The sequence below is a fragment of the Mauremys reevesii genome, linkage group 6, assembly GCF_016161935.1.
Source record: "Mauremys reevesii isolate NIE-2019 linkage group 6, ASM1616193v1, whole genome shotgun sequence".
NCBI lineage: Eukaryota > Metazoa > Chordata > Testudines > Geoemydidae > Mauremys > Mauremys reevesii.
Window position 1 is genome coordinate 1178241 of NC_052628.1, and position 24741 is coordinate 1202981.

At 50.5% G+C, this 24741-nt stretch overlaps 1 protein-coding gene across 1 annotated transcript in view; it reads left to right on the top strand.

Moving 5' to 3' along the window:
• The window catches only part of LOC120408197 (B-cell differentiation antigen CD72-like), a 56524-nt gene that overhangs the window by 487 nt on the left and 31296 nt on the right, over positions 1-24741 (top strand). The window contains exons 2-4 of the mRNA XM_039544856.1: positions 40-138; positions 19897-19986; positions 21162-21497. Of these exons, the coding sequence (XP_039400790.1) occupies positions 40-138; positions 19897-19986; positions 21162-21497 (525 nt within the window). The remainder of the gene's footprint in view (positions 1-39; positions 139-19896; positions 19987-21161; positions 21498-24741) is intronic.

Sequence of the window (24741 nt, forward strand, 5' to 3'; positions counted from 1 at the left end):
CAGACTAACCAGCGCCCCCTCCTGTCTGCCCCCCTGCAGTGCCCGCAGACGAGGATGATGCGGAGCTCACCTACGAGAACGTCCGGCTGGCCCAGACTGGGGAGGTGGAGCAGGGGCAAGGGGCAGAGCAGAACAAAGGTGAGTCTGTGGCTGTTCCCCCCACCCCAGCCCAGGGGTCCTGGGGGGAGCAAGCCGGGCTGTTATTGATATAATCTGGGACCATATAGAACATGGTTGCAACCAAGGTCCTGTAGTGGCACCAAATCTTAGGTAAAGGGGGTCATCTAAGGTGTCTAAGACCAGGTTAGGGGTTGCTGGTTAGGATTATGCTGTCTGGGTGCATGTATCATTTTGTAGTTGAAGTTATGAATATTGGCTCTGTACTGTCTGCAGTTTATTCTATCACTGCTGCAAGCCTGAACCAAGAACTTTGCCATTACTGTATGGAATTGATTCCATTTAACCAATTCTAGCTCTCATCTCTACCTTTTTCCCTTTATGAATAAACCTTTAGATTTTAGATTCTAGAGGATTGGCAACAGCGTGATTTGTGGGTAAGATCTGATGTGTAGATTGACCCGGGTCTGGGGCTTGATTCTTTGGGATCGAGAGAACCGTTTTCTTTTATTGGGGTGTTGGTTTTCATAACCATTCATCCGCAGGACGAGTGGCACTGGTGGTGATACTGGGAGACTGGAGTGTCTAAGGAAATTGCTTGTGTGACTTGTGGTTAGCCAGTGGCGTGAGACCAAAGTCCTCTCTGTCTGGCTGGTTTGGTTTGCCTTAGAGGTGGAAAAACCCCAGCCTGGGGCTGTGACTGCCCTGTTTGAGCAATTGGTCCTGAATTGGCACTCTCAGCTGGGTTCCGCCAGAACCGCACCGTCACAAGGTCCCTCTGTATCCTATCCCTACCCTCCAGCGTATCAACCACTCCTCCCAGTTTAGTGTCATCTGCAAACTTGCTGAGGGTGCAGTCCACACCATCCTCCAGATTGTTAATGAAGATATTGAACAAAACCGGCCCCAGCACCGACCCTTGGGTCACTCCGCTTGAAACCGGCTGCCAACTAGACATGGAGCCATTGATCACTACCCGCTTAGCCCAACGATCTAGCCAGCTTTCTATGCACCTTATAGTTCATTCATCCAGCCCGTACTTCTTTAACTTGCTGGCAAGAATACTCTGGGAGACCGTATCAGAAGCTTTGCTAAAGTCAAGGAATAACACATCCACTGCTTTCCCCTCATCCACAGACCCAGTTATCTCCTCTTAGAAGGCAATTAGGTTAGTCAGGCATGACTTGCCCTTGGTGAACCCATGCTGACTGTTCCTGATCACTTTCCTTTCCTCAAAGTGCTTCAGAATTGATTCCTTGAGGACCTGCTCCATGATTTTTCCAGGGACTGAGGTGAGACTGACTGGCCTGTAGTTCCCCGGATCTTCCTCCTTCCCTTTTTTTAAAGATGGGCACTACATTAGCCTTTTTCCAGTCATCCGGGACCTCCCCCGATCACCATGAGTTTTCAAAGATAATGGCCAATGGCTCTGCAATCACATCTGCCAACTCCTTTAGCACCCTTGGATGCAGCGCATCCGGCCCCATGGACTTGTGCTCATCCTGCCGTTCTAAATAGTCCGTGACCTGTTCTTTCTCCACAGAGGGCTGCTCACCTCCTCCCCATGCTGTGCTGCCCAGTGCAGCAGTCTGGGAGCTCACCTTTCCTGTGAAGACAGAGGCAAAAAAATCATTGAGTACTTCAGCTTTTTCCACATCCTCTGTCACTAGGTTCCCTCCCTCATTCAGGAAGGGGCCCACACTTTCCTTGACTTTCTTCTTGTTGATAACATACCTGAAGAAACCCTTCTTGTTACTCCTAACATCTCCGGCTAGCTGCAACTCCAAGTGCAATTTGGCCTTCCTGATTTCACTCCTGCCTGCCTGAGCAATACTTTTATACTCCTTGTCACGGAGTGTGGGGGAGTCAGGCCCTGCCCCCCTCTTCCTGGGACTCACAGTGATTCTCAGCCAGACAGTAAAACAGAAGGTTTATTGGACAACAGGAACACTGGATACAGCAGAGCTCGTAGGAAAGATTGGGGAAGATTAAAGAGGCTAGGACTCTTCAGTTTGGAAAAGAGGAGACTAAGGGGGGATATGATAGAGGTATATAAAATCATGAGTGATGTTGAGACAGTGGATAAGGAAAAGTTATTTACTTATTCCCATAATACAAGAACTAGGGGTCACCAAATGAAATTAATAGGCAGCAGGTTTAAAACAAATAAAAGGAAGTTCTTCTTCACGCAGCGCACAGTCAACTTGTGGAACTCCTTGCCTGAGGAGGTTGTGAAGGCTAGGACTATAACAATGTTTAAAAGGGGGCTGGATAAATTCATGGTGGCTAAGTCCATAAATGGCTATTAGCCAGGATGGGTAAGAATGGTGTCCCTAGCCTCTGTTCGTCAGAGGATGGAGATGGATGGCAGGAGAGAGATCACTTGATCATTGCCTGTTAGGTTCACTCCCTCAGGGGCACCTGGCATTGGCCACTGTCGGTAGACAGATACTGGGCTAGATGGACCTTTGGTCTGACCCGGTACGGCCTTTCTTATGTTCTTATGTAGGCACAACCAGGACCCCTCGATCAAGTCCTTCTGGGGGTTCAGGGAGCTTAGACCCCAGCTTGGGATTCCCTGAATTCCAACCACCCATCCCCAAACTGAAACTGAACTAACTCCCTCCAGCCGGCCCCTTCTTTTGTCCAGCTTCCCGGGCAAAGATGCTGACACCCCTCCCCCCTACCTGGCTCAGGTTAAGGCTCAGGTCCTGTCCTTCACCTAAAGTCATCCCCGGCTCTCCCATCCCCCCCATAGACAGTCCCAACTGCATCACACTCCTCCCTGGTCATTTGTCCAATCTTCCACTTCTTGTAAGCTTCTTTTTTGGGTTTAAGATCAGCAAGGATTTCACTGTTAAGCCAAGCTGGTCACCTGCCATATTTACTATTCTTTCGACACATCGGGATGTTTTTTTCCTGCAACCTCAATAAGGATTCTTTAAAATACAGCCAACTTTCCTTGACTCCTTTCCCCGTCATGTTATTCTCCCAGGGGACCTTGCCCATCAGTTCCCTGAGGGAGTCAGTCTGCTTTTCTGAAGTCCAGGGTCCATATTCTGCTGCTCTCCATTCTTCCTTGTGTCAGGATCCTGAACTTGACCATCTCATGGTCACTGGTGCCCAGGTTCCCATCCACTTTTGCTTCCCCTACTAATTCTTCCCGGTTTGTGAGCAGCAGGTCAAGAAGAGCTCTGCCCCTAGTTGGTTCCTCCAGCACTTGGATCACGAAATTGTCCCCTACACTTTCCAAAAACTTCCTGGGTTGTTTGTGCACTGCTGTATTGCTCTCCCAGCAGATATCAGGGTGATTGAAGTCTCCCATGAGAACCAGGGCCTGTGATCTAGTAACTTCTGTTAGTTGCTGGAAGAAAGCCTCGTCCACCTCATCCCCCTGGTCTGGTGGTCTGTAGCAGACTCCCACCACGACATCACCCTTGTGGCTCACACTTCTAAACTTAATCCAGAGACTCTCAGGTTTTTCTGCAGTTTCATACCGGAGCTCTGAGCAGTCATACTGCTCTCTTACATACAATGCAACTCCCCCACCTTTTCTGCCCTGCCTGTCCTTCCTGAACAGCTTATATCCATCCTTTACGTTGGGGTGTTGCCCCCTGGCAGTGCCCCCACACTCTGGGTCTCCCCTCCCGGGGGAACCCCCAACCCTCTAAACCCACCTTGCCCCAGTGGGTGCTGCCAGTCACCATCCAGCCCCTGCTCACTGGGGCAGACACAGTCTGTGAACCACTCATCAGTGGCAAGGGGGGGTTGGACCTGCTGCCTCTGCCTAACCCTGGGCGGCACCTCTGCAACCCCAGTACCTGCTTTGCGCCTTCACCAAGGCCTCAGCCTGGGGCGTAGCCAGGCTGGAGCTCCCCAGCTCTGCTCCAGTGCAGGTCCCTTTTCTCCCAGGCAGCCAGGTCCTTCTCTCTCTCCACACCTAGAGAGAGACAGACTCCGCTCCTGGCTCACCGCCCTTTTACAGGGCCAGCTGTGGCCTGATTGGGGCGTGGCCCCAGCTGTGGCTGCTTCCCCAATCAACCCAGCCTTTTTCAGGAGCAGGGCAAGTACCCCGCTACGCTGCTCCTGAGAAACATTGTCCCGACCAATGAGACCGTCCTGCACTTGAGCTAATTCCAGACTCACTTCCGAGACACTAGACAGACAGTCAGACACTTCATGCACCGACAAACAGCTATTTCCCTACCAGGTTAGCGCCCCCCTCCACCTGGCCATAGCTGTCACGCAGTGTGAGAGACACAAGGCCCCGCACCCCCGGCTTCCTGCGATTCACCGTGACTCTCAGCCAGGCAGTAAAGCAGAAGGTTTATTTAGACGACAGGAACACAGTCCCAGACAGGTCTTGCCGGTACAGACAACAGGACCCCCTTTAGTTAGGTCCATCTGGGGGCCCAGGGAGGCCACAGCCCTGTTGGGAAGCCCAAGCCCCGTCGGGCTCCCCTCCATTTCCCAGCCACCTCCAAACTGAACCCCCCCCCCAGCCTCTCACTCAGCCTCCCCCCGGCTCCTCCCCCAGCCTTTGTGTCCTTTGTCCAGTGTCCCGGCAGAGGTGTCACCTGGCCTCCAACCCCCCTCCTGGGGTCTCAGGTTCCAGGCTCAGGTATCCTCCCTTCCCCAGTGCAGCCCGTCCCAGCACAGCTCCCCTGCCACCTTCCCAGGTCAATACTCCCCACTCAGCATTCACAGACCACATTAAGAAACAGATCATAGGCGCCGACTTATATGGGGCTCTGGGGCTTTAGCCCCAGGAATATTCCCAAGCAGGGGCTCTGCCCCACCAATGTTTTCTCCCCTGCTTGGAGCGCCCCCCCCGCCGCCGCCGCCACCGTCGCCACGGCTGGAGCTTCCCCCCTCCCCGCCCGGCAGGGGCGGCTCTAGGCACCAGCAAAACAAGCTGGTGCCTAGAGCTGGGGCCCCAGCTCATCCTGCCGCTGCGAGCCGAGGAGCGGCCCGTCCCCTGCAGCCGGGCAGGGCCGCGCTACCGGCTCCGTTTGGGGAGAGGATGGCCTTACCGGTAGCGCGGCCCCGCCTGGCTGCAGAGGACGGGCCGCTCCTCCTCCGCTTGTTCCCCGGGTCCTAAACAGCCCGGCAGCATCTTGGCTGGGGGGGCGGGGCTGAGCTCCGCCCCGCTCAGAGCCGCGTGGGGAGGGGGCGGGGCTGGGAGCTCCGGGCCGAGCGGCTCCTCCCCTCCCCACGTGGCTCTGAGCGGGGCAGAGCTCAGCCCCCTCCGGGAGCCATGCGGCTGCAGCGCTGTGCAGGGCCGCTTCTCGAGGCGCGCGGTGAGCGGGGGTGAGCAGCCGGGGCCGGGGTGGCTAAGGGGCAGGAGTCCCGGGACACTCAGGGGCAGGAGGGGGCACAGGTTCTGTGGGGAGGGGCGGTCAGGGGCCAGGAAGGGGGTTGGATTGGGGGACTCAGGGAGGTGGTTGTCAGGCACCCCCCGACCCCATTACCCCCCCAGGCCCAGCCCTGACCCCCAGCTCCGAGCCCAGCCCCACTGAGATGGGCACCCCCCCAAACCCATCCTCCCACAGCCCTGACCCCCAGCTCCGAGCCCAGCCCCTCGGACCTGGGCACACCCCCGGCCCCATCCCCCTCACAGCCCTGACCCCAGCTCTGAGCCCAGCCCCTCTGATCCGGACACCCCTGTACCCATTCCCCCCACAGCCCAGACCCCAGCACCCAGCCCAGCCCCACAGATCCGGACACCCCTGTACCCATTCCTCCCACAGCCCTGACCCCAGCTCTGAGCCCAGCCCTCTGATCTGGACACCCCCCTGTACCCATTCCTCCCACAGCCCTGACCCCCAGCTCCGAGCCCAGCCCCTCTGATCTGGACACCCCTGTACCCATTCCTCCCACAGCCCTGACCCCAGCTCGAGCCCAGCCCCTCTGATCCGGACATCCCCGGTACCCATTCCCCCCACAGCCCTGACCCCAGCTCCGAGCCCAGCCCCTCTGATCCGGACACCCCCTGGACCCATTCCTCCCACAGCCCTGACCCCAGCTCCGAGCCCAGCCCCGCTGATCCGAACACCCTCCTGACCCCATTCTCCCCACAGCCCTGACCCCCAGCTCCGAGCCGAGCCCCTCTGATCCGGACACCCCCCTGTACCCATTCCCCCCACAGCCCTGACCCCAGCTCCGAGGCGAGCCCCTCTGAGCCAGACAACCTCCGACCCCATCTCCCCACAGTCCTGAGCCCAGCCCCTGTGAGCCAGGCACCCCCCAGAGCCCAGCTCCCCACCCAGCCCTGGGCAACAGCAGCACCACCTCCAGGCAGTGACAGCCCATTGGCACCAACCATCACCCAGCAACAGCCCATTATGTAATTGCAAATGTAGACAGACCAGTAAAGCATTTAATGTTTTTAAATAATGTATTTGGTGTATTTTCAAATTATTACAAATTAATTTTCACTAGTTATTTTTACATTTCCAAATACATGTTACTATAGTATTGCAACTTTTTTTTATGGAAGGGGCCCCCAAAATTGCTTTGCCCCAGGCCCCCTGAATCCTCTGGGCGGCCCTACCCAGTGTGTGTGAGGAGCCGGGGAGGGAGGGGGTCCCCTGGAGCCGAGCCCAGGCTGTGATGGCGGCGAGGGGCTCCTGGAGTGTGTGAGGAGGTGAGCAGCCGGCTGGGTTCGTCGGTGCTGAGCAGGTAGCCCCGCAGCCGGAGATCCTTGCCTTCCCTCCTGCCGGGGCTGGGCCAGGGCACCATGAGGCTGAAGAGCAGCAGGTCCAGGGGGCTCTCCAGGTCCTCGGCTGCCAGCAGCCAGACAGTAAAACAGAAGGTTTATTAGATGACAGGAACACAGTCTAAAACAGAGCTTGTAGGTACAGAAAACAGGACCCCTCAGTCAGGTCCATCTTGGGGGGTGGGGAGCCCAGACCCAAGTTCTGGGCCTCTCCCGATTTCCCCAGCCAGCTCCAAACTGACACTCCCTCCTCTGGCCTCTGTGTCTCTTCCGGACAAGGAGGCCACCTGATCTCTTTGTCCCCAACACTGTCAGTTGGCACTTTGCAGGGGAAACTGAGGCACCCACACAGTATTCAGAGAAAACATTAAGAACATTCCCACTTTGTCACAACAGGTGCAACAAAATTTAATACTGTATATTAAAGCAGGCAAGTGCTGCTTCTGACTTTCCACTTTTAATTGACCCTTGTAATCTTGTAGTGCTGACGCATTGTAGCTTCATTTTATATCAGCTTACAGGGTGAGAACGGGGGGGGGGAGACACCACCATTTTGGGCCCCACCAAAAATTATACGAACCTGCCGCCTATGGAAACAGTCCCAGTTTGTCGCAATAGCATAATGGGTTAAATACAGAAAACTGCTCAGAGCAGCATTTCCCAAACTTTTTCGGCCACCGAACACTTTTAGCCTATTATGGAACATTTATCATATTATTTTGTAGTCGTTTGGTTTTCAAATAAAAAATTGCGTTATTTATGCTCAAATATATTTTATTTTATAAAACAAAGCAAAAATACAATTTTAAAATAACTTGAACTAACAATTTCTTATTGGAAAGTGCATATAAAATAGTACAAAAATCAACTGCAAGAGTCAAAATTAAAAACAGTGTTCTACTTTAACACAAACACCAAACAAATTAGATTTTTACTAGGAAAATCTATTTTTATAAACAGAAATACAAATTTGGATTTATTGGGATTGGTGTTTCTGCGTTTTTCTATCACAAATTCCCTTAATATTAGGAATAAAGCTAGAAAGTTGAATCCTCATGTCAGGCGCAGCATCAAGTCTATTCCTATATTTGGTTTTTGTTGCAGTATAATACGAAAATCCAGTCTCACACAAATAAGTTGTAGCAAAAGGAAGGAGCACTCGAACTGCACGTTTAGCCACATTAGGGTACTCTTCTATTAGGCTGCTTCAAAAATTATTCAGCGGAAGATCCTTAAACTTTTGTTTCAAATCAGAGTCAGAAATTAAGTCAATTAGGTTTTCATAGTCGTGTGCAGTAAAGCGGACTGGTTTGGCTGTAATTACAAACGGATTTCGAACCCAAGCATTATCATCAGTAGTTGTAGGAAAATATTCTAATAAAGAGGCCTGCAAGTCACATGACTGCTGTAAAATGGTGCTGGAAACTTCTTCATGGGCTGTAGAATTTATTCCAGTCAGAAATTCATGTCCTGTAGAGAAGCAGTCGAAGTTATTCTGTTCTACACAAGATGCCCAGAATTCCAGTTTCTTTTTTAATGACGAAATTTTATCCAGTGTAGTAAAAATGGTCACATTCTTTCCTTGCAGTGACAGATTAATTTCATTTAATTTTACTAAAATATCTGCAAGATACGCACGTCTCATTAGCCATGAGGAATTTGTCAGACAGTCATTACATTTTCATCCTGAATTATCTGAAGTGAAGAATACCAGTAGTTCACTACGAAGCTCAAAAAGCCTCACAAGCACTTTTCCTCTGGATAGCCACCTCACTTCTGTATGGAAAAGAAGCGTTTTGTGCTGACTACCCATTTCCTCGCACAAAATTTTAAATAACCTGGATTGAAGTGGTCGAGATTTGACAAAATTGATAATTTCAACAGCTTCATCAATCACATTTGGGGGGAGGGATAGCTCAGTGGTTTGAGCATTGCCCTACTAAACCCAAAGTCATGCATTCAATCCTTGAGGGGGCCACTTAGGGATCTGGGGCAAAATCAGTACTTAGTCCTGCTAGTGAAGGCAGGGGGCTGGACTCAATAACCTCTCAAGGTCCCTTCCAGTTCTAGGAGATTGGTATATCTCCTATTATTATTAATTTTCAGAGATGCTGGTATTTTGCAAGTGCTCACCTGTGTAGAACACCAAGGCTCTTAATGCTTTCTGGTGCCACACTTATGATTCACGTTACAGCTCCCTTCATCGTCCCGATCATTGCCCGAGCACCATCAGTACATACAGCAATACGTTTTCCCCAACTAATTTCATGCTTTCTGATAAAATTGTTGATGCAGTTGAATATTTCTTCTCCAGTCATGTTGCTTTGCACAGATTCACCTAAGAGCAGGTCCTCTTCAATAATATTATTAAATCTATATCGGACAAATACTAGTAGCACAGCAAGTCCTGAAACGTCAGTGGACTCATCTAGCTGCAATGAATACTCACGGCAAATTTTCAGTCGGCAAACTAGCTCTTTTTCTATGTCATCGGCGAGATCTTTAATACGGCATGCAATAGTATTATTTGACAACGGTACGGCATCCATTTTTTTACCAGACTGCTCGCTCAACATGCACGTTACAGTATCTTTCGCGCAAGGCTTGATAAGCGTTTCTCCAATAGTGCGAGCTTCTCCGGCAAGTGCTATACGGTAACTCACTCGATAAGATGCCTCTGTTGCACTTTCCTTGTCTGTTTTAGCAATTTTAATCATGGAAAGTTTACAATTTCCAAGTGAGTTACGCTGCCTCTTGAAAAAACTTATCTCTTTGTCTTTGCATTCAGCATGCAGGTTTCCAGGTGCCTACGAAGTTTAGCAGGAACCGATGAACTATTTGCTAGTATTTTGTTGCACACATCACACTGTGCATCAGGAATATCTTTATTTCCAATACACGTAAAACCGAAAGACAAATAACATTCATCATACCTTCGTTTCGGTCTTTTAACACCTGCTTCTTCTTGTTTTTTGATATACTTTGGTGAAAATTCTTTCACCTTGGATAACTCACTAGCACTAACAGATTTTTCGGCAACAAAAGACTGCGATTGTTCATCCTCACTTTGAAGTGTCACAATATTTTCCTTGTTTATTTCGGCCACAGTTGGAATACCGGAAGAACTTGCTTTTCATTTCAAAGTTCCTTCTTTTAGCCACAAATCCATGGTGATTAGGTTTAGTAACAATATTTAGAAATACTGATTTTTGTCAAATTTTGTTTGTCACAAATATTTATATTGTTTCGAGCGAAGCTAGTTTAGTTGTGCTTATCACACACATGGTAAAGACCCACAGGTTTGAACGTGTTGAGTGAATATGTTATATTCAACATCGCATAACGGGAATGGTGTCTGCATACCGCTGCAGTTCGCGCAGCCTCGAGCGGAAGGGGTATGACATCACTAGCTGAAACATGCCCAAAAGGGATAGATGTCAACATTCTTGCAGGCTGTGTTCAATTTACGCCATGATATTAAATATGAGATCTATCAATAACCGGAAAAAGAGTTTTATGTTAAATTATAGTCATTCAAAAAGAGTTGTACATTGAGCTTCAAATATGCTAAGTTTAAAATTTTAAAAAATTTAAAGACCCTTTTTTTTAATTACAATTCTTTCACGGACTGGTCTCTGGAATTTTGCTAAGACACTAACTGGATGCACCCTAGTCACAGTGCCATTCTCCCCAGCAGACACAAACTTAGGACCATTCCCTTCCTGGGCTTTAGCTGTATTTACAACCAACTTCGAGACAACTGAATCACCCTCAATCATCACAGGCTGAAAGGCACCTTCTGTCTGCTCCACAGACACAGAAGATCCGGAGCAGGGCCGTAGCAACAAAGAACGTGGCCCCCTCCGAACATATGTCCGGGGCCCCTTACAATGCAGAAACTGGAATGCAGTATTTATTTTATACAATATACAGGGTTCATATTATGTATACATAGGCCTACAGTATACATGTATGCCGTATTTACGCAAAGCGCTTCTTTCGAGCCTTGTTCTCCGCAAATTGGTTAATCAATGCGTCATAGTCCAGAGATCTGGAGTGGTCAGAAGAATTCTGATGCAAATGTAAAGATTCGGATATATCTCCTGAAGGCTGTTCTTGTATATGTACGTTAAAAAATTGTTTGCCGTGACAAGTCCTCTCTCTTTCTCGATGACATAAATAAAATGATTCAATTCCATTATGAGTTCGTTGGCATCAATGTCTCCCATTTTTCTTTCAAAATTTTTGCTGTGATTCTCCAGTTCATTTTCTCTGTGACACTGCTTCAGGCTGTTAGTGTTGTACAGAAATCCAAACAACGTATACCACTCCACGAGTTGGTCAAATTGCGACGAAACAGAAGATATGGCCTGATCAGTGAGAACAAGAAAGAACTGCGATTTGAATCATCAGCACATTCGTAATCAAACATTCTCTTCTTACGTCGCACCCTGGTTTCTGGAAACACCTGCTCAATACCCATATGCTCTGCTATTTCACATGCATTTGTCACCACAGAGTTATATCCTGTATTTCGATAGTCTTCCAAAAACTTCATTGTAGCACCAACTTCTGCCTGCAGTACGTCAATTGACACATCTGGTGACTGAATTAATTTGCTGGTTTTATTGACGTGAAATAGTATATCGTACCACGTGTACACAGTCAGAACAAAAGGCCACGTAGTAACATGGTCTAAAAGCGCACCGGCTTCTGTTGCTGTATTGCCATCTTTCTTTTCGAGCGCATATTCTCCCAAAGATGACAAAGCATTGCACAATTCTTCAAGGTGATAACACAATGGCTTCACAGCATCAATTCTCGACTCCCAACGAGTGTCCGATAACCCTTTAACAGATATTGACATATGTTCTTGAAGTATATCCCAACGTGAAGGTGACGAAGAAAAGATAACGTATATTCTGTTAATCAGACCGAAAAAGTCAACGGCATATTTCGATGACTTTGCCGCATCTGAGATCACAAGATTCCAAGTGTGAGCTCCACATGGTGCATACAAGGCACGATCATTTATTTCTAGCATGCGGGCTTGAACTCCTTTATTCTTTCCTCTCATATTTGCACCGTTATCATAAGCTTGGCCTCTCATGTCAGCAATGTCTATTCTTAAGTTGTTTGCCTTTTCAAGAAACGCTTCCAATAAGCCCTCGCCAGTTGTATCATGAACATTAAGAAAACCAACAAACGCTTCACAAATATTGACACCATCTTCACCGTTGCATTCAACAAAGCGTAACACCACAGACATCTGTTCTTCATGTGACATGTCGGGAGTACAGTCCAAAATAACTGAATAATATTTTGCTTTTTTAAGCTGCGCTTTGTTGGCCTTTTGAATGTTACTGGCAACAAGTTGAATCAGCTCGTTTTGGATCTGTGGACTGAGGTACTGAACATGTGTCTCTGCCTTCTTAATCCTCTGTAAAAGTTCGCTGAGGACAGTATCATACTTTGCAAGCAATTCAAACAGTCCCAAAAAGTTGCCATTCGAAGGATCGCCGAGCTTTTCATTACTTCCTCGAAATGCCAAGTTTCTTTCGGACAAGAAAATAACGACATCAACCATGTGTTTGACAACATTTCTCCAGAAATCTCTTTCTTTCAGAAAAGCCTGCAATTCGAGTTGGTCAATAGATGCACGGTTTACTATGCCTGACCGAAGGTCAAACCATTTCACCATACAGTCTTGATGACCTTTGCCTGTTTCATGCTGCTGAAGTCTTTTTGACAGTGCTTTCCAAGCAGATGTTCCACCACGTCTCCAGTGCCAAATAATTTACAACAAAAACAAAAAATGGCATCTTTCTGAACTGAGTACATTAACCATGAATGTCTTATTTTCTCGCCATTTGCCATGGTTCGATAGAAATGAGTACTTGTGAACCTCCGTCTTTCCTCGTTAAATGGAAATTCGTAACTTTCATTCTGCTGCGGTGGGCCACGTGCAACAATGTCACACACTTGCCTGTCCGATATTATAGACGGCCAGTCTCCTGGATCATCAGTCAGTGGTTCAGATTCAGATACTTCTTTCCCGGCAGCAGCTGGAATATCTGTCACAGTTTGTTTGGTAGAACAACTGGCTTCACTTTCGACCTCACTTGAAGCACTTCTGGATACGATTCGTCGCTGCTAGCGCTGTCCGTTTCATGTGCCTGTACCTGTATGTTAGATTGCAGCGCAAAATACGTTGACAACTTTGGAATTTTCTCAAGTGCCTTCTCGGCATCTTTTGCTGCCTTTCGTTTACTAGCTCCGCTCTTATACGTTCTCTTAGACATCACAAAGCACGCTTCTGCGTTGGAAACGATAAAAAATTAAACAACTAAATTAATAACATTTATCCGCCGACCGCCATTATGAACGCAAATACATATTCTTTGAATGGGTCCAACTAAAATTCGAAACTGACCGACAGACAACTGATGTAGCCAATAGCATTATGATGTATCATAATGACTTCACGGTTTTGTCAGTAAAACCGACATGGATTGTGCAATAGCGTCAATAAATGTCACTTCCCTAGTTATACCTTACATTTTTTTTGCCACTTTTAGGGGCCCCCTTCCTTGCGGGGCCCCCTCCGGTCGGAGGGTACGGAGGGCGCTCGCTACGCCTCTGATCCGGAGACACATTCTCCTTCCCCAGACACACAGCTTGGGATCTCATTTCCCTTGTCCCAGCACACAGGGCTGTTCACAGACAACTGCTTGGAGATCGAGGTAGCTTCCTCCATAGGCAAGTCAATACCCCTGACAGACACAGGCACATTCCCTTCACTGTCACATTTCTCCACACAGGACACAGGTAAGGGACAGGGACACTCATCTTCCACTATCCCTCCCTTCCCACACCGCTGACCAGACAAAGCCATCAGCTCACAAGGCTGCCCAGGCTCCTCCAAAATCTCCTTGTTCTCCTCTCCCTTCGCTTGATCTAATTCCAGATTCACTTCTGAGACATTAGACAGACATTCAGAAACTTCATTCACGGCCAAACAGCTACTTTCCAAAGACAAACTTTTGGAAACACCCTCCATAGACACAACTTTAGGATTAATCCTCTCCTGTGCCTGGTTTGTGTTAACTTGACTGATTATAGCTTTAATATCATTCCCAATCATAAAATCCTTAGGGATTGTGTCTTTTACTCCCACAGCCATGGTGCCCTCAAATCCCTTCCATTTTAGGTGGATTTTAGCCAAAGGCACCCTGACAAAATACTCAGATAGGGCTACAACAGTTACACTTTCATCTGGCCAATAATCTTCCTCCCTGACCAGACTCGCTTTAACCAGAGTAATGTCTGCTGCAGTGTCCCTCCATGCCATACACCTCGCTCCGGTCACTGCTGCACTGCTAATAAACTCTGCAGTGTCCCTCCCGGACACACACCTCACTCCGGTCACTGCTGCACTGCTAATAAACTCTGCAGTGTCCCTCCCGGACACACACCTCACTCCGGTCACTGCTGCACTGCTAATAAACTCTGCAGTGGCCCTCCCGGACACACACCTCGCTCCGGTCACTGCTGCACTGCTAATAAACTCTGCAGTGTGGTTCCCATATTTACCTTTAATAGGTGTTTTAAGGTCCAATTCGTGAGAGACCACGGAAACAGCATTTGCACACAGGGCCCCAGCGCCAGGCTGTATGTGGCTTGCCTGTGAGTTTATAACAACGGGATTAGCATTTGCTGTGGCATTTGGGGTTGCTGGTTTTGGGCTGCACTTCAGGGTCAGGCAATCTGGTCTCATGTGGCCAAGCACACCACAGTGATAGCAGGTCACCTGTTTATGCCTGGGGTGAGAGTTCCTACCCTCTGGGCCCCCATGAGCTCCTCGAGAAGAGTCAGGGCCAGGTTTACCTTTAAAACCTTCCCTCCTCTTGAACTGGGGAGAATGGTGATTTTTTCTCCCCAGGGGTCTATACCCTTCTCGAGCCCTGTTTTGGGTATGGGCATCCACAATCTCTGCAGCCCGTAGGACTGACTCAGGGTCCCTATCACACACAGCTGCTCTCATATGGCCAGGCACAATGTCTAAGAACTGTTCCAAAGTTATCAAATCCAGCAGCTTTTCAAAACTCCCATGTGCCTTTGCTCCCATAACCCACTTTTTAACAAAACCCATCAGCTTATGAGCACATTCTACAAAAGTGCAGTCATGAGACATCTTAAACTTTCTAAACTTAACTCTGTAAGAATCAGGAGTAACCTTGAACCGACTTAACACAGAATCTTTAAACCGCCCATAATCCAAGGCTTCTTGTTCCTCCAATTCATTAAATACCTCCCTGGCTTTTCCAGTCAGTCTGGTCAGCAGGACAGGTATTTGCTGCTCATCGGGGATCTGGTACAGATTGCAGAGGCGCTCAAAGGTACCCAGAAACTCCTCTATATCCTCAGTATCGTTGTAGACGGGACACATCCTTTCCCAGCTGTGATGGTGCTGCCCATGGGAGCCAGCTGAGGTCACTCAATCAGGGTGAACTGCAAACAGAACAGGGCAGACAAACCCCAAATGCTGGTGGTTATTCCAATGCTTAGATTTACCAGCCAGCACAAAACAGCTTCTCTAGTACCTCACTGGTCACTTAGAAGTCCAAACCACGCAGTTCCCTTAAAGTGCCCAGCCTCAGGCCTCCGTCCAGACACACCTGTCAGATATGATGATGATTCCTAAAAATCTTACTTCATCATATAAAAGAAAAGGTTCTTCCAATCCCAAAGGATCAGCCACATACCCAGGTTCAATTATAACTTAGATCTTACCCAAAATACACGCTATAGCCAATTCTTATTAACTAAGCTAAAATTTATTAAAAAAGAAAAGAGAGAGAGTGTTGGTTAAAAGATCAATATACAGACAGACTTGAATTCAATTCTTGAGGTTCAGATACACAGCAGAGATGAGCTTGTAGTTGCCAAAAGTCCTTTTAGAAATAGTCCATAGGTTATAGTCCAATGTCCATATTCAGGGTGGCTCCAGTCAATGACTGGGGATCTCAATCCTTATGGCTTAAGGTTCCCCCCTCTTGAAACCTAAAGCAGATCTGAGATGAAGAAGGATCGTGTCCCAGGGTTCTTATACATTTCCAGCAGCCTTTCGGCCTGAGAAAACAATAGGCTTAACTCCTTCTCCCAAACATCCTGGCAATTAGCACAGAGTAATTTATCCATTAAAGAGTTCAGATACAGGTTAGCACAACCTTCAAAGAGACACACAGACAATAATACTATTTCACTCAAGTATCATCATAAATGTTAATATTCCTTTTTTTGATCTTTGAATTAAAACTATAGCAATAGACAAAACTTGTTTGCTGACATCACAAGACCTGAGCAAACATCTTCCCTTCTACCTCCACCAATGCAGACTTGCATTTCAAAGCTCTATTCATTTACATATCTTCCTAACCCGTCCTCAAGGTTCACCCATGGGTCAGGTCAGTCGGTGAGGTGAGTTGATTAACTCTTTCTGGCCCTGTCACCTTTCAATGGGATATTATATCACACTCATAACGTCACACCAGCTTTTCTTGCAGTGGTGGGTAAGTGGAGTATCAGGGGGTGATGACTTTCTCTGCTCTTCCATTACTTGGAGCTGAAGTTTGGCCGTCTCCTGTTGCATCTTGTGAGTCTCCTGTTCAGCAGCCAGCAGACGCCCCTTACGAGCTCTCTCTTCTCTCTCATCAGCCTCCTTCTTTCTCTCATCAACTTCCTTCTTTCTTTTATCAGCTTCTTTCTCTAATTCAGCTATTTTTTGCTTCTCCAGCAAGCGAAGATCTGTTAGATTCCATTCACGCTCAAGTTGCAGTTTATCTGTTGCCTTTTGCCCTCTAATTTTTTGTGCATCCTCAGGTAAGGGCTGCGCTCTTGCCCCCTGATCACTGGCCATTAACAGATTTCTGAATTCTTCCTTTGTAGCTTTCTTTCTAAAGCTTCTCCCCTTTTGTGAACACAAATTTTCCAGGGCTTTTTTGCCAAGTCCCCCATAAGCTCTCTGCTCAGCCATTGCAGCAGCTCTTTAACCAATCAAACTCTCAAAACCAAAATTCGAATTTGGCTAGCGTGGGGTTCTGACCCAAAGCTTAATTGACCTGGTTCTGTGGATCCAAGCACGACTACGCCACTGTGACGGACTGATTCTGGCGGGACCCAACTGAGAGTGCCAAATCAGGACCAATTGCTTAAACAGGGCAGTCACAGCCCTAGGCTGGGGTTTTTCCACCTCTAAGGCAAACCAAACCAGCCAGACAAAGAGGACTTCGGTCTCACCCCACTGGCTAACCATAAGTCACACAAGCAATTTCCTTAGACACTCTAGTCTCCCAGTATCACCACCAGTCCCACTTGTCCTGGGATGAATGGTTAAGAAAACCAACACCCCAATAAAAGAAAATGGTTCTCTCGCTCCCAAAGAATCAAGCCCCAGACCCAGGTCAATATACACATCAGATCTTACCCACAAATCACGCTGTTGCCAATCCTTTAGAAACTAAAATCTAAAGGTTTATTCATAAAGGGAAAAAGGTAGAGATGAGAGCTAGAATTGGTTAAATGGAATCAATTCCATACAGTGATGGCAAAGTTCTTAGTTCAGGCTTGTAGCAGTGATGGAGTAAACTGCAGGTTCAAATCAAGTCTCTGGAGAACATCTCCCGCTGGGATGGGTCATCAGTCCCTTGTGTAGAGCTTCAGTTTGTAGCAAAGTCCCTCCAGAGGTAAGAAGCAGGATTGAAGACAAGATGGAGATGAGGCATCAGCCTTATATAGGCTCTTCCAGGTGTAAGAATCTCTTTGTTCTTGCTGTGGAAAATTACAGCAAAATGGAGTTTGGAGTCACATGGGCAAGTCCCTGCACTTTGCTGAGTCACAAGGTGTGTCTGCCTCCTCTCCATGGGTCAATTGTGTAGCTGATGGTTCTTAATGGGCCATCAAGCAGGCTGGGCAGAACAAACACCAGCTTGTCTGGGGTGTCACCCAGAAGCACAGCACAAAGTTGAAATACAGACAGTATAGAGCCAATACTTATACTTCAACTACAAAATGATACACAGACATACAGACAGCATAATCATAACCAGCAACCCAGAACCTGGTCTTAGACACCTTATTTGATCCCCTTTACATAAGATTTGGTGCCACTGCAGGACCTTGGTTGCAACCATGTTCTATATGGTCCCAGTTTATATCAATAACGTCACAGAAGGCTGTTCCAGAACTTCACTCCTCTAATGGTTAGAAACCTTCGTCTAGTTTCAAGTCTAAACTTCCTAGTGTCCAGTTTATATCCATTTGTTCTTGTGTCCACACTGGTACTGAGCTTAAATAATTCCTCTCCCTCCCTGGTATTTATTCCTCTGATATATTTATAGAGAGCAATCGTATCTCCCCTCAGCCTTCTTTTGGTTAGGCTAAACAAGCCAAGCTCTTTGAGTCTCCTTTCATAAGACAGGTTTTCCATTCCTCAGATCATCCTATTTCCCCGTCTCTGAACCTGTTCCAGTTTGAATTCATCCTGCTTAAACATGGGAAACCAGATATTTGCTGCAAATATATAGCAGTGGTTGCAACAGTGAGTGATCTATATGGTTACAGTGTATGTTAATACCGTCACACTGTTGTTATAGTCAGCAGTAACACGAGGAGCCTGCGGGCCCGTCTCCTGTAAGACGTTAGCTTCAGCAGTGAGCCTATGAACAGCCCAGCGGAAACGCCAGGTACTGGGGAGCTGGAAATAGCGGGTTTAAGGGGAAACTCTGACCACAGGGACAACCCACCACCACAGTGTCATGGCAATGAACTGACGTCTATAACAGGTACATGAGCTACACCCGCAGACACCTGCACACGAGCGGCCTGGTAGCGAATTGCCATATATGATCATAAGGGCTGTGTCCTGTGTCCCCGCTGGCTGCAGAGCCCCTGCGTAACCGCCCTGGGGCGTGGAGCCCTACGGAGCTGCTGCGCCCGACGCTCGCTGGAGCCTCCTTTGGGGGGGTCCCGGCTGGAGCTGCCTCCCCTGCCACTCGGAGGGGCCCTACCGCTCGCCTGGCTCTGAGTGGAGCTGCGAGCGCCCAGTGTAGCCAGCCAGGGACCAGGCCCCGGGCCCAGTGCTGCAGCAGGCTGGCCTGGCCACAGAGCGGAAATCCAGCGGCTGGTGGGGCGTGTGTGAGGAGAGCCCACATGAGGGGCAGGGAGCCGCCCACAGGGGCTCAGACCCCCACACAGCCCCCTCCGACACGGCCCCCATCAGGCTCCGAGTGAGGGAGAACAGACCTCATGGGCAGGGACGGGCTCTAGAGCGAACTGGCCCGTGTCCCCAGGAGGCTGGGACAGGCCCCAGGTGGGGGTTGATACCTGGCCTGAGCCCAGAGATGGGCTTGGGGGGCTGCTGGGGATCTGCTGTCTGTGGGGTTCACGCCCGGCCGGCTCAGGGATCAGGTGGGAATGACCCAGCGTCTGGGGTTAGCCCAGACCTGCCCTGGGGCCCTCCACTGCACTCCAGCAGCTGGGCTGGCCATGCCATCTCAAGCCTGACCTTGAAAACCTCTAAGGAAGGAGATTCCACCACCTCCCTAGGTAACCCATTCCAGTGCTTCACCACCCTCCTGGTGAAAAAGTGTTTCCTAATATCCAGCCTAGACCTCCCCCACTGCAACTTGAGACCATTACTCCTTGTTCTGCCATCTGCTATCACTGAGAACAGCCGAGCTCCATCCTCTTTGGAACCCCCTTCAGGTAGTTGAAGGCTGCTATCAAATCCCCCCTCGTTCTTACCAGGCTGCCAGCCACGCACTGTGGGGGAACTGGAGCCGGTGGCCTAAGCCTGGGCTGTGTCCCTGCAGGCCCCACGGCACTGGGATCTCTCCCCTGGCTCCCACTGCCCTCCTGGGGGGCCGAGCCCCATTGCCTGGGTACCCTGAGGGGGGAGCTGGCCGGGGGGTTGGGTCCCAGGCCCGTTGCCCTCTCGGGGGAAGGGGGAGGAGCTGGTGCCCAGGGCTCCCCTCGTTAACGCAGCCGGTTCTCTCCCGCAGAGCCCGGGTGGAGCACGCGATACCTGCCCCTCGGCCTGCTGGGGACCTGCCTCTTCCTCCTGGCCACCACCATCGGCCTGGGGGTTCGCTGTGAGTAGGGGACCCGGGCTGTGGGCACCCGCCAACGCCACGCCGGCCGGGGAGAGCGGGAGGGGGCTGCGTGTGGGGAGTGATGATGTGGGGGGCTGGGGACCCCACGGAGAGTGAGGGGGGCTCAGGGCGCAGTGTGTGGGGGGGGTGAACCCGAGCAAAGGAGAGTTCAGGCTGCAGCTCAGGAAACCTCCCCAGCAGCAACACGGATCCAGCTAGGGAGCCACAGGGGGGGCCTGTTACCAGGGAGATGTGGGGGGCCCTGTCCCGGGGCAGGCGCAGGGGGGCTGTCATTGGGAGCCATGGGGGGCCCTGTCAGGGAATCCTCTCTGGGGAGGGGCCCATGGGGACAGGAGTGGGGCCCTGTTATTTGGGCCCCCTACCCGCCACAAAGGAGAGTTCAGGCTGCAGCTCAGGAAACCTCCCCAGCACCAACACGGATCCATCTGGGGAGCCACGGGGGGCCCGTCCTGGGGCAAGCAGGGGTCCTGATACCAGGGATATGGGGAGGGCCTGTCCTGGGGCAGGTGGGAGCCCTGTTACCAGGGAGATGTGGGGGTCCCTGTCTCGGGGCAGTCAGGGAGGCCCTGTCACAAGGGAGCCATGGGGGGGCCTGTCAGGGAGTTCTCTCTGGGGTGGGACCCATGGGGGGGTGGGGTGGGGCCCTGTTACTTGAGCCCCCTACCTGCCGCCCGCCTGGCACCCGCCCACTGGCACAGACGTTGCTGGGGCCAGTCATCGCACTGGGGGTGGGGGTGCCGGCTCTGCTGGCCAAAGGGCTGTATGGCACGGCCGGCTGCCTGGCAGGGCCAGGAAAGGCTGCTGTGCTCGGCCCCTCGCTGGCCGGCACCCGGTGCCCCTCGCGGTGGGTTCGGAGGCTGCCTGCTGGCTGTAGCCCCCACTCGCCTCCCAGCTGTTTGAACAGCCCCGGCCCAGCGTTCCTGAGTCTCCGTCCCGCTGCTGGAGGCTCTGGCATTACAGGGCTGTTCTCCACGGTCAGGAGGGTCCCCGTCCCCCTGGGGCCCTGCAGGGGTGGATGAGTGAGCCCAGTTCTCGAGTCGCCCTCCCGGCCCTGCCCTCCCCTGCTGGCACCTGCTGGCACGTGCCCGTTGGCCTGTGCTGGAGCTTGTGCGTCCCTGCGTCCGGCCCAGGCTCACGCTGTCTGTCCCCTGCAGACTGGCAGGTTTCCCAGCATCTGCAGCAGGCGTCCCGAGCGCACGAGGCAGAGAGCAGCCGCCTCTCCCAGCAAGTCAGCACCAAGGGGGCGACCCTGGCGCAGACGGCGAGGGAGCTGGAGCAGGCCAGGCAGGAGCTGGGGCAGGCCAGGGAGGAGCTGGAGCGGATGCAGCTGGAGATGAACGGCACCCAGGAGCAGCTGCGACAGCGGGAGGCCGCATTAGAGGGCACGAAGGAGGAGCTGGCGAGGGTACAGGAGGAGAAGAGAGAAATTAAAGAGAAGCTGAACCAAACAGAGAGCTCCCTGTCCAGCATCCGCCCCTGCGAGCAGACAGGTACTGCCTTCCCACCTGGGGCGGGGGTCACTAGGGTGCCCCACCCCCTGGCAGGGACAGCCGAGCCCTGGGGGGAAGGGAGGGAGCACCCAGCGCCAGGGCTGTGCTGCAGCAAGCGGCTCTGGTCATTCAGGAGGGGCAGCTCTTCCCCTAGGTCTGGGGAGTGTGTGTGTGTTGGGGGGGTGGGGGGGACTGCTGGAGACGAGACAGGAAACCCCGGGAGGGGGGCACTGGCCAGTTCCATGGAATAACAGTTGGGACGTGAACCCGCTGTCCTGGCCCAGTTCCAACCGGCTCCCCTAAATCCCCCTGCGGGTTCAGCTGTTAAAGACGCTGCATCCCACCCCAGAGGCGGCTGCATTTCAGGGGTGCATGAAGCAAGGCCTACACTTGGCTGGTCTAACGGTTTATGTGTAGAACCAGGCTAGGGCCTTGGAGAAAAGGTGCTGGCTAAATACAAACTATGAACATGATCATTAGTCAGCCGAGATCCCACGATTCAGCCTGGCGAAGCGCTAACACCTGGACTAACTGCATTCGGAGTGGGAGTGCTGCTTCTCCTGCACCCCCTGCTCTCCCTGCCCCCGCCCCGATCTGCTGCTGCTCCTCAGACCCGACCTGCAGCCCCACAATCCAGGGCCAGGCCTCGCTTCAGGCCTCTCTCCCACGTGCTCAGAACATGGGGCCCAGCACACAACGGGCCCATTCACTTTTGGGATTTTTTGCAGCAGACGTTCACACAGGGCAGGTTGAGTCACATTTTGTGCCCGTGATGCTCTCAGTGCTTCGCCCACCCCAGGCAAATAAACTAATCCAGGCCTTAAAAAATGAGATCAGCTTCCCTGAGGGTGGCACTGCCCCTGCGAGTCCTGCCCCGGCTCCCTGGCAGGCGAGCTGGGTGACTCTCCAGCCGGGGCCCTGCACCCTCACCAAGGGCAGAATCCCAGCCCCGAGGACGACGCGGCATCACAGACAGCCTGGGGCCTCCCACACGGGCAGAGCAGGGCACGGGGAGGAGGCGGCTGCCAGGTGACAAGGGCAGCGAGTCGCTGTCTGCTGACACTGAACAAGGAGCTCTGTCAGAATGAGGGAAACGGCTCAGTCTGTCTGCGCATCACTGCCCAGCCTGTGCCTGCTGCCTGCCCAGCCCTCCAGCCAGAGCTGTAACGGAGCAGTGCCCACGTCCTCCCGGTGGCTGAGCCCCTGGGGCAGGGGAGAGCGAAAGGCCAGGGAGACGGGGCTCATTTACCCCACCAGTGAAATGCTTCCCACAGAGCCGCAGCGGAGTCGGCTGGGGCTGACGGTCGCGGTGCTGGAGGGTTCACACCTTTGGAAGGGCGAATTGGGCTGCAGGACACTCTGGGAAGGCTGGGGGCTCCCCTGAACCCCGTGAACAGTTACACTTGTATCTGCGCCCTGGACTCAGCTCCCAGCCTGCCCCAAACTCTCGAGAACCCCACACCCACCGCTCGGAGCAGCTCCTGGGGCAGCCGTGAGTCTGGGAGAGTGTGAGCCTCTGGGGTACCAGGCCTTATTTGTACAGCTGTCCTAAATACAGGTGGAAGGGTAGTAACCTTTATGTATGCAGTAGCGTAAAATCCCCCCTTGGCAGCTGTACTGTAAGGGATTAAACCGTTCAAATAACCTAGTTGGCACCTGACCAGAAGGACCAATCATGAAAGAAGATACTTTCAGATGGGAGGGCTCTTACGTAAATTAAGCTGTCATGGGATAAAAGGGAAGATCCTTTCATGGATTGAGAACTGCTTAAAAGACAGGGAACAAAGGGTAGAAATTAATGGTAAATTCTCAGAATGGAGAGGGGTAACTAGTGGTGTTCCCCAAGGGTCAGTCCTAGGACCAATCCTATTCAACTTATTCATAAATGATCTGGAGAAAGGGGTAAACAGTGAGGTGGCAAAGTTTGCAGATGATACTAAACTGCTCAAGATAGTTAAGACCGAAGCAGATTGTGAAGAACTTCAAAAGATCTCACAAAACTAAGTGATTGGGCAACAAAATGGCAAATGAAATTTAATGTGGATAAATGTAAAGTAATGCACATTGGAAAAAATAACCCCAACTATACATACAACATGATGGGGGCTAATTTAGCTACAACGAGTCAGGAAAAAGATCTTGGAGTCATCGTGGATAGTTCTCTGAAGATGTCCACGCAGTGTGCAGAGGTGGTCAAAAAAGCAAACAGGATGTTAGGAATCATTAAAAAGGGGATAGAGAATAAGACTGAGAATATATTATTGCCCTTATATAAATCCATGATACGCCCACATCTCGAATACTGTGTACAGATGTGGTCTCCTCACCTCAAAAAAGATATTCTAGCACTAGAAAAGGTTCAGAAAAGGGCAACTAAAATGATTAGGGGTTTGGAGAGGGTCCCATATGAGGAAAGATTAAAGAGGCTAGGACTCTTCAGTTTGGAAAAGAGAAGACTAAGGGGGAACATGATAGAGGTATATAAAATCATGAGTGATGTGGAGAAAGTGGATAAGGAAAAGTTACTTACTTATTCCCATAATACAAGAACTAGGGGTCATCAAATGAAATTAATAGGCAGCAGGTTTAAAACAAATAAAAGGAAGTTCTTCTTCACGCAGCGCACAGTCAACTTGTGGAATTCCTTACCTGAGGAGGTTGTGAAGGCCAAGACTATAACAGGGTTTAAAAGAGAACTGGATAAATTCATGATGGTTAAGTCTATAAATGGCTATTAGCCAGGATGGGTAAGAATGGTGTCCCTAGCCTCTGTTTGTCAGAGGGTGGAGATGGATGGCAGGGGAGAGATCACTTGATCATTGCCTGTTAGGTTCACTCCCTCTGGGGCACCTGGCATTGGCCACTGTCGGCAGACAGATACTGGGCTAGATGGACCTTTGGTCTGACCCGGTACGGCCGTTCTTATGTTCTTATGTGTGATTCTTTTATTTTTATTTTTTTCCTAATAAATAAAGTTCTTCTTTAAGAAGATTGATTGATTTTCAGTCTCCTGAAGACAAAGGGTCTGGTCTGTGCCCACATTGCCAAGGCAATTGGTTGGTATATTATTCTCAAGCCTCCCCAGGAAAGGGGGTGAAGGAGTTTGGGGAGATATTTTGGGGGGATAGGGATTCCAAGTGACCCTTCCCTGAATTTTTGTGTAAATCACTTGAGGGTGGCAGCAATATCGTCCAAGTTTAAGGAAAGGAATTTGTGCCTTGGGAAAGTTTTAACCTAAGCTGGT